The sequence below is a fragment of the Solenopsis invicta genome, chromosome 5 (genome assembly GCF_016802725.1).
Source record: "Solenopsis invicta isolate M01_SB chromosome 5, UNIL_Sinv_3.0, whole genome shotgun sequence".
NCBI lineage: Eukaryota > Metazoa > Arthropoda > Insecta > Hymenoptera > Formicidae > Solenopsis > Solenopsis invicta.
The window spans coordinates 26,278,816-26,287,907 of record NC_052668.1 but is presented as its reverse complement, the minus strand read 5'-3'; the positions used below and the strand labels follow the sequence as shown (position 1 = coordinate 26,287,907).

At 31.7% G+C, this 9,092-nt stretch overlaps 2 protein-coding genes across 2 annotated transcripts; both read left to right on the top strand.

Moving 5' to 3' along the window:
• The first annotated feature begins 269 nt into the window (after positions 1-269).
• LOC120357881 lies at positions 270-1,327 on the top strand. Its single transcript, XM_039449686.1, has 2 exons — positions 270-1,039; positions 1,147-1,327. The coding sequence occupies exons 1-2, from the start codon at positions 437-439 to the stop codon at positions 1,228-1,230; spliced, it is 687 nt and encodes a 228-aa protein (XP_039305620.1). The 5' UTR covers positions 270-436; the 3' UTR covers positions 1,231-1,327.
• A 2,989-nt stretch (positions 1,328-4,316) lies between these two features.
• Positions 4,317-7,833, top strand: LOC120357925. Its single transcript, XM_039449932.1, has 3 exons — positions 4,317-5,796; positions 5,932-6,326; positions 6,575-7,833. The coding sequence occupies exons 1-3, from the start codon at positions 5,001-5,003 to the stop codon at positions 6,674-6,676; spliced, it is 1,293 nt and encodes a 430-aa protein (XP_039305866.1). The 5' UTR covers positions 4,317-5,000; the 3' UTR covers positions 6,677-7,833.
• Positions 7,834-9,092: the final 1,259 nt, after the last annotated feature.

Here is a 9,092-nt window from a genome sequence, read left to right as displayed (position 1 = left end):
ATGGGATCAAGCAGTACGACAAGTGGCCGAAGCTGATGGACAGAATAAAGGAGCTTGATCAAGAGATCAGGAACGAAACACCTATAAATAATCGGCCTGTAAAAATTATCGAAGCGCTAGCGATTCTGACGACGTTTGTTTGGTGCCCTTTGTTTCAAATTGCACACATCCTGTATTACTACCATACAAATCCGGCGAACGTTAACGTGTCTGACATTCTGTTCTATTACATGGTGGCCCTGACCATGATTAACAACTTCGTTTTTGATATTGTCGTCTATTTGCTTTATTATAGATTCCAAATAATAAATAACTTGATCTGTCAATTGAATGGGCTGTCTGATGCATCACGGATCGTGCTCAAGATTAAACGCATCAGAAAATTGCATACCAGTAAGTTTCATGTTTTGTATTGTAATTTATACAGTAAATCTGTATGGCTCAAGATTTTAATACACTCTTTGAAAGAATTGCGATGATAATGAGATGTAAATTCTGTTATAAAGATATTTGTCATCTGGTCAGCATGGTAAACGATATTCACGGCTATCATCTCCTTTTTTGTTCGGCGAACTGCTTATGCATGGTTGTGACTACGTTATTCATGATTTACATAAGTATTGAGCAGAAGAACTCCACGCAAATATTGATAAATAATATCGTTTGGATACAGTACATCACGCAGTTTGGCCTGATGTGTTGGATTTGCACACTAACGCGTCAAGAATCTGACAAGATCGGAGGATCTATATGCGAAATTGAATTAAATCGTAAACCTGCCAAAATTGATAAGATAAACAAGGCAAGGAATCAACCGAATCTAGAGATGTGTCTGCCATTTGAAAACTCGGACAGCAAACAAAATCCTAGCAGCGGTCACAATCTGAATTACGTTGCCTTGGAAAATTTCTCCCGCAGAAACTTGGACCGCGACTATGTCAGAAAAGAGATCAATGATTTTACGATTCAACTGCAACAGTATCGAGTAGCATTTACGGCTTGCGATTTCTTTGAAATAAGCAATCGTCTGTTCAGTGGTGTGAGTATATAACCTATACATTACAATGTACGAGAATTAATTTCTTTCGAATTGCAATGTAAATAATATCTCTTGAATCAATCAAATGAAATAAACTTATTTTTCAGTTTATCGGGTTCCTCATCACTTATCTTATAATCTTCATTCAATTCTATCATCCACCCGAAGATACAAAAGTGGAGCAACAATGAAAACATTTTAAGGTTTTTAGAAGTGCCAAATTTTTTTGCATTAAATTTCCATTACCTACTAACTATAATATTTTTTTAAATCCTGACATTAGATAATCAAAAGAAATAATAATAAATAAATAGAGAACATCAACTCATTTATGAAAATACAAATATTAACCAAAAAGCCTTATAAGTAGCTAGATCTTAGTGCTGATTTTTGTTGTCTAATTTTATGTACATTTTCAAATTTACAAAACTGCGCATCGATTAACTTTTTGGTTTAAAAACATAGTTTTAACTATAAGTTAAACAAGAAATAGTAATATCACGATATTAAAAATATTTGAAAATTAGTTTAATAAAATGCATGCTAACCAGCATCTAAATGTGTGAACCCTCCCACCCCCAAAAAATTGTAAAGAATTTGTTGCAAAAAATAACAGCCAGGAATCGAACATGTAATTTCTCGACTTTCCGGGACGGAAATCGTAGCCAACTCGTCACTGGGGCCAAAAAAAATAAATCTGATAAAATTATTATCAAGATTTGATAATAAAATGTTTGTAACTATTTTTGACGACTTCTGACTTAATTTTAGGTAGAAACAAAAAAATAGTAACAACAATATTACAAAAGGTGGTCAACAAATAAAACCGATATTTAAAGCGCAATAATAAATTAATAACAAAATAGTTTAATAATAACATTAAAATAGAAAAAATAATTTGTTTATTTTTAGTTTGTTTTCATGAATTTACACAATAAAGTTTCAATGTACACCGATATTAAAATGTAGGAACTATTAATAAAAAATAATGTAAAAAGTAATGTTATTAATAAGCAATAGTAATATAATTACTAACAAAAATATTGTTTTATAATAAGAAATTATCGAATATAGAGAATAAAACAAAGTTATAAGATCTAAACAATTTTTTAAAGTAACCAACAAACACACTCGTTTATATCAACAACAAATTGATGTAGAATAATAAGCTAAAGTAACGAGTAATATCACAATTTTAATGGATTTTAAATCAATGTTAACAGATATCGACTTCAAAACGTGTTTCGATCCAACTTGATTTTGCTCAACCGACGCAAACAAACAAGATAAATATTGAAATAGAAGTATAATTGCACGTATTAGGCGCAAGAATCATTGAAACAAACATGTAATTCTATAACGATTCTTGCACCTAATACATGTAATTATACTTCTATCTCAACATCAAATTTCTTTTTTGTTTGAATGCGTCGGTTGAGCAAGATCAAGTTAGATTGAAACATGTTTCGAGATTGATACTTGTTAACATTGATTTAAAATTAAACTTACAATTTATTAAAATTGTAATATTGCTCGTTATTTTGGCATACTGTTTTACATCAATTTGTTGTTAAAAAAAAATTATCTTAGCATTTTAAATAATATATATTTAAATATTAACTCACAAAAGAAATTATAATTTTCAATATTCATTTTATTCTTAATGAATTCATTTTCCACTACTGTATAACATACATCATTGCGTAAGAAAAAGTTGGTAGTGCTTTCTGTAAGGAGAAAAATGTAAAGAAACATTTAATTTACGAAAAAGATATGAGCAGATATGCGGTACAAAATAATTTAAACATTTAACACAAATTAAACGGCTAAACAGGCTAGTGAGAGTCAGCGCGGGTATAAGAGCGCAAAACACAATCAGTGTTTAAATAGTTATTTATTCATGATGAATTAAAAAAATCGAACGTTTCGGCTCTCTTTGGAGCCCTCTTCAGCGAATTACAAAAGGAAAAAATCAATTTAAATCGTTAGATTTTTTTAATTCATCATGAATAAATAACTATTTAAACATTGATTGTGTTTTGCGCTCTTATACCCGCGCTGACTCTCACTAGCCTATTTTAGCCGTTTAATTTGTGTAAAATCTTGAGAGTCTTTGAACACTTTGTTTTAAACATTTAAGTTTTTGTAAAATTAAAAATATTAATTTTGTATAATAAAATACAACACATACACAACCATTTATAACATTTTAGTAGCTGAAGTTGAGACGTTTTTAAAAAACTATAATGAAGTGTTTCTTCAATAAGTTCTTTTTGAGTTATAAAATTTGAAAGTAAAAATGTCCCACGTACACACACACGTGCGCGCGCAGACGCAACATATGTATAGAGTGAAGGAAAAATATGTAAATATTGAAAAAATCTCAAAAAATATAAGTTTTACAAATCCTCACCGGTAGTGAGACTCCAAAGAGTGGATTATTGCGACTAACGAGAAGCTTCAAGCTTCGAGCGAAACAACACGTGGACGATTGTTGGTTTACCGGAAAAGAAAAAGAATGTCATTAACTATAAATGTGTTCAAAAGAAAACCTATATTGTGTGAAGGTCGCGAAATGGTTCGATTGAAAGCACGATTGTGTGCCATGAGTTTCGCACAAAAACCGGGTATAATATTAACTTCGACAAAATATACTCACCGGTAATGAAATATGATTCCAGTACGCTTGTTGCTTACAATTGTTGCGATTGAAAATTTAGGAAATGCCGAAATTTGACACAACGAAATTTGACACAAAAACAGCCTTCATTAATGGTGAAGTCAAAGAGGAATTGTACATGAAAGTTCCTGAACGCGTAAATGTAAATTGCGATAAAGTATGTCGGTTAAATAAATCAATATACGGGTTAAAGCAAGCAGCAAGATGTTGGAATGATCGATTCAACAATTTCATGAGAAAATTTGATTTAAAAAAAAAACAGGTCCGATAAATGCGTTTATTTTGGCAAATTTGAAAGAAAAATGATCTATTTAGCTTTGTATGTCGACGATGGACTCGTGTTAACTGATTGTACTGTTGTAATTATTTGTAATCATTTCTTCACTGAATTAAGGAACACATTTGAAATTACTGAAAGCGATGTAAACAATTTTGTCGGTATAGAGATAATACAAAATCGCATTGAGCAGACGATATTTATTTATTAGAGTTCATATGTCAATAGATTATTGAAACGCTTTGTCAAGCGTCGAACCACAGTTTTATGTTCAAGAGCGAGATTCGTTGAACAGAGCGCCGGTATCACTCAGAGAGAGAGCGCGTGGTGTGCGATGCGGAAATGAGTTTAGCCAGGCTTGTTTTTTTTTGTAACGAAACGAAAAACCCACCGCGCGAGAATGCGTATGGAATCTGGAGAGCGTGTGAACGACGGGAGTCATGCATGTGAGAGAGCGAGAGCAACTGCGAAGTGAGTGAGTGAGAGCGAGAAAGCGGGATGAGTGTAGGAGCAGGTGAGCTTGATTAATTTCGACTAAGTTTGAGTCAGAGTCGTATTTATTATAATGACAGTGCACACTACATCACTGAGTTCTCGATGCAATAAGATTGTGACTCTAAACAGCGACAAATTCCTCGCGAACAAAAGTTCTTTTACTACTGCTACGACTGCTTCATGTATACTTCGGAGCAGGCACGCGAATCGCGGTTCTTTCGCTGTTATCGAGCAATTCCGGCACGGAGTTTGTTGGTCACTCGCGTTAGCTCAAAATTCTATAAACGTTTCCGCAGAGTTATAATTATCTCGCTCGTGCGTTTCGCTCGCAGGAACTCTCGACCGAATCTGACTGGCCCACGCTCAGGCAGTTCGCCATGAGCGCTGTACTAGGTAACACGCATTCTTAAATAAACATTGATACGTAGATTTTATTCAATTACTGCACGTATCTCCAACACTAATAAACAATTTCAGTTCTTTGCCGCGAGCAATTTTAATCAGTAGCCATGTTCGATTGCAAAACACCTCGATTAGCAAATAGATATCAGATGAAGATAGAGAAAATGATCCATTCGCCTTCGATAGAGCGCATCTTACGTCCAATATCGTACATCTCCTGGCTCATGGGAGTCGGTGTTGCACGTCCGCGAAAGTGTCCCAAGACTGTAACGATAATCCTACGTATCCTGCACTTAGTCGTGTGTTCCATTAACATTGCGTACGGCCCACTAATTTTCTTCTTCTACAATAAAGTGGCTAATATATTCAACAATATATTTACGTATATGTATTTTATAACCTGGGTGATTAGTTACGTGTCTGCATATTATTACATTTATCAAGGGATCAAGCACTATAACAAGTGGCCGAAGCTAATGGAGAGAATAAAGAAGCTCGATCAGAAGATTAGGATGGAAATACCAATGAATGATCAGCCGGTAAAAAACGCGGTAGTGCTAGCGATTCTCGCGATTTTCGCTTTTTGTTCCTTGTTAATAATCGTGTACGTGATGCACGAGGTTTACATAGAAGAAGCATTAAGAACCATGAGCAAAGATGAGTTAATTTTACTTTTTGGAAACCGATCGCTAACTGACCTAAAAAATCACTCTGAGATCGCGGAGTTGTCGATTTTATATATGTTAGCTCAATCAATGATCAACAGCTTTATCTTCGCTGTTGTTGTCTATGTGCTATATTACAGACTCCAAACAATAAATAAATTAATCACCCAATTGAACCTGTTTTCTGATGCATCATGGGTCGCGCTTAAGATTAGACGCATCAGAGAACTGCATAATAGTAAGTTGCTACGAATATTATCTTTCACATTGTTCGATAGTGTAAATTTATTTGGTTCGAGACGTAATTTAATATATTTATAAAGAAATTGCGATGATATCGGGACGCAGTCAAATTGTAAACTTTGTTGTGTAGGTATTCGTATTATCATCATCATGATAAACGATATTCACGGATTTCATCTCCTTCTCTGCACGGTAAACTGCTTAATCTTAGTTTTGACCGTACTGCTTAGAATTTATATAGGCCTCGTGCAAGACCATAAGTGTTTCACATGGATATTAGCAAATATTATTTGGATTCTGTATGTCACGCAATTCTATGTAATATGCTGGACTTGTACACTCGTGCATGACGAATTCCAGAAGACCGGGACATTTATATACGATTTTATACTGAATAGTAAAAACCTCGACGGAGACAGTGTCAGAAACGAGATCACTGATTTTTCAAATCAGCTGCAACAGCATCGAGTAGTATTATTTACGACCAGCAATTTCTTCGAAATAAACAATTTTCTGTTTATTTATGTGAGTATATATTTATTTATTTCATTATACTTTATGGAAAATTAATTTTCGGGTTGCACTATAAATAATATCTACCCTTATAGAAATGTATTACTGATAGTAATAAATTGGCCAGTAATTTAAGTAATATATTACTTGTTTTAGTAATTTAAAAGTACTATTACAGTAACTATTACAATTTATTACTACCAGTAATACATTTCTATAAGGATATCGAAGCAATTAAATAACGTAAACTTATTTTTCAGTACATCGGGGCCATCATCACTCATCTAGTGATCCTTATTCAATTTTATAAAGAAAATCGTTCGTATGGCTTATCTCCATCACAAGTATGCCACTTATTTTGAAGTCCAACAACACCAATTTCTTTTTGCATTAACTTTTCATAGTGAATTGTTTCATAGATAATAGTTTTTTTTAAATGTTGATAATTAAACAAAGTTGATAATTAAACAAACTGAATCTGATAAAATAAATAAAGTAATTCAACGTTAATATATTTGCAACTATTTTTGATGATTAATTTGCACAAAAAAATAGTATATAAAAGGAGCGAATGCAAGTTGGATTCGGTAATTAGAGACCAGTTTATATTTTAGTGACAAAATAATTTATTAATAAAATTATAATTAAACACGTTTCGATTCTTTATAGTTGAATCACCTTCACAAAATTTTACAAAAAAAGTCCCTAATGTGGATCAGAGATGTATTATTTTCTGCACAAAGGGATGCCAAAATATAGGAGCTGCTTAATAAATAATAATACAAAATTATTTTAAAAGAATTAGAACGTCTAAGAATTAACGAGATCGTTAATTCGATCTCTTTTTATTTCTCGGTACATCAAAATACATTCTGCTACAAGTTACTTATATGAGTTACCGTAAGTTGTTTATTTGAAGTTTATTAATTTCAAGAATCACAAGAAAAAATGTTTGAATTTAATCTGAGTACGAAAATGTTAAAGAAGGTAACATTATCTGATAAAAAATTCAAAAAGATAGTAAAGGATAGTATTGAACACATTGTTGTGTACGCCGGTGAGTCACTGGAAATTCCTCAGTACACGCACTTGTAAAACTGCTCTTCTTTTTCTTATCACTTCCGATAAGTAAATATAGATCTTAGAAACTTGAAAGGAAATACACTACTCGAGTGTGATATATAAGGCAATAATTTAATAGAATTTAAGGGAAAATCGGCGAGATGGTGATTGTTACAAGTATTGCTCGAGGTATTTATAGCTCATATTGCTCGATATGTTTGTCACTTCATGTTAATGTCTGTCTCAAAACGCGCTTGTGATATTCGTTCCCTAAGACCTATTGTCTGTCGAAAATACAAAAATATACGAAATATCTTGGAAAGGCTCACTATTATTTCCCTAACACCTAACGAACGGATCCGTGAATAAATATAATATGTAACATACATTGAATGAAAGCTATAGAGTCAAATTGCGAGTTAAAAAATTTATTCTTTTCGTCTAACAGGATTCAAAAAATGCAATAAAGAATCCATTTATATTCCAATGAAGAAGAATTCTCCCTTTATGAATCGTGGCGACATTATTGTTATATATTAATAGACAATGATATTGAGTTAATGTAATTATTAACCTAAGATATAAAAACTTTTTTGCCATGTGTATCTCGTGCCCGACTACTTCGTTTATTTAAAATGATCAAAGAAATCACTAAAAATTTATAAACATATTCATTTATTATAATAATTAATATTATTAGCAGATTGACTATATTAATAGTCAAAACCGTAATTTTGTATACAATACAATATAAATAAAAAAAGGCATAAATGATCGTAGCAAAATGATGCTAAAATTTAAAAAATATTAAAAAATATTTAAAAAAATGAAAATATATAAATAGTATAAATATTCAATAATAACGGTTTTATAAATTTATATACCTAGTGGACAGAAGGATAAGGCTGGGGATACGCGCTGATATTATTAGTAATAATCAGCAATACATAATTGTAGATATTTTGACTTTATTATTACGTCATCTTCACGTATCGTTACTTACGTGTATCGTTAAAGAGCATTATTATAATTGTCATATCTGTGAATGATAATTTAATTGTTAAAAATTGATATTAAAAATAAATTTCAAAGCTTGCTAAAATTACTTCCGGTCAAACTTGAATAATATCTATAAATAATTGGTATGAAAGCATACTGTCGTCTTATTCTGAAATACAACATGTTTTTATAGCGACTATTTAGATCGAGAAACTGTAAAATCTGACCAAATGGATTTTCTGCGTCCAAAATACACTTCAGAGACAGTATGATTCACAAATATGGTTCACTGATGTCAATAATCCAAAAATGAACTCTGCTATTTCTAAAATAAACTGACAGTTTTGATCGTTCCACACAGATCACTCGTTACAAACTTTAGGAAGAAATAAGGATTTGGGGAAAACTTTGAAATTTTAAGAAACTTCCATAGATAGAAATTCATAGGACACAATACACAAGATGGTGATTTAAGAGCTAAAATTAATATTATTAATCTTTTACGATATTTTTAAACATTAGTTATAAAAATATTATAATTGGTAGTATTCTTTGTATTCTCCTTGATTTTCCACTTAATAAATAACGTACATATTATTTATCCACGCAAATTTAAAAAAAATGATATCAACTAGAGAGAAAAATTAAAAAATGTTAATTTATGTTCAAAATATTAGTGCATGCGGTACAAATAATTCATATATTTAAATTATTACA